General features: G+C 60.9%; 1 protein-coding gene across 1 annotated transcript in view; it reads left to right on the forward strand.

Annotated features, from left to right (window-relative positions):
* Positions 1-721: 721 nt before the first annotated feature.
* Positions 722-1,090, forward strand: part of PFDN1 (prefoldin subunit 1) — a 32,768-nt gene continuing 32,399 nt past the window's right edge. Inside the window, exon 1 of the mRNA XM_027682430.1 lies at positions 722-781. Within this exon, the coding sequence (XP_027538231.1) occupies positions 749-781 (33 nt within the window). The 5' untranslated portion in view covers positions 722-748. The remainder of the gene's footprint in view (positions 782-1,090) is intronic.

A 1,090-nucleotide genomic window follows, 5' to 3' on the forward strand; every position in this document is an offset into this window, starting at 1 on the left:
GACTTGGGGGTGACAGTTGATGAAAAGCTCAACATGCACCAGCAGTGAGCACTCACAGCCCAGAAAGCCAACGGGGTCCTGGGCTGCATCCCGAGGAGTGTGGCCAGCAGGTCAAAGGAGGGGATCCTCCTCCTCTGCTATGTACAGTTCTGGTGTGCCCAACATAAGGAGGACATGGAACTGTCAGAGCAAGTCCAGAGGAGGCCACTCTGGGCGTTGATAAGGGGATTGGGGCACCTCCCCTATGAAGACAGGCTGAGAAAACTGGGGCTATTCAGCCTGCAGGAGGGAAGGCTGAGTGGAGACCTCACAGCACCTTCCAGGATCTGAAGGGGTCTATGGGGAAGTCGTGAAGGGACTCTTTGTCAGCAACTGTAGTGACAGGACAAGAAGTAATGGGTACAAACTGAAAAAGGGGAGATTTAGGTTAGATACACAGAATAAATTGTTTATTGTGAGGGTGGGGAGGCCCTGGCACAGGTTGCCCAGAGAAGCTGTGGCTCCCCCATCCCTGGAAGTGTCCAAGGCCAGGTTGGACGAGGCTCAGAGCAACCTGGTCCGGTGGAAAGTATCCCTGCCCATGGTGAGGGGATGGGGCTAGATGGTCTTTAAGGACCATTCCAACGCCGTCTCATTCCGCGATTCCAAGGCAGGGAACGGCTCTGCCTCTCCGGGGAAGCCCCGGCCGGTCCCTCAGGAGCCGCCGGAACCGCCTCCTCGCCCCGCGCATGCGCCGTGCGGGGACAAGATGGCGGCGCCCGTGGACCTGGAGCTGAAGAAGGTACGAGACCCCCGCTCGTGTGTGTGTGTCCCCCGTGCCCCCCACCGTGTGTCCCCCCGCCTATGTGTGCTCCCACCCGTGTCCCCCCGTCCGTGTATCCCCGCCTGCGTGTGCTCCTACCCGTGTGTGTGCGTCCTTCGTGTCCCCCCACCACCTGTGTCTTCCCCCCCCCGGTTCCTCCCACCCCCTGTGTGTCCCCTTACCCCGTGTGTGTCCCCACCGTGTGTCCACTCCCCGCGTGTCACCCCCCACTCGTGTGTGTGTGTCCCGTGTTCCCCATGTCACCTCCTGACCCGTGTGTCGTCCCCC

The sequence above is a fragment of the Neopelma chrysocephalum genome, unplaced genomic scaffold, assembly GCF_003984885.1.
Source record: "Neopelma chrysocephalum unplaced genomic scaffold, ASM398488v2 Primary Assembly neopelma1_63, whole genome shotgun sequence".
NCBI lineage: Eukaryota > Metazoa > Chordata > Aves > Passeriformes > Pipridae > Neopelma > Neopelma chrysocephalum.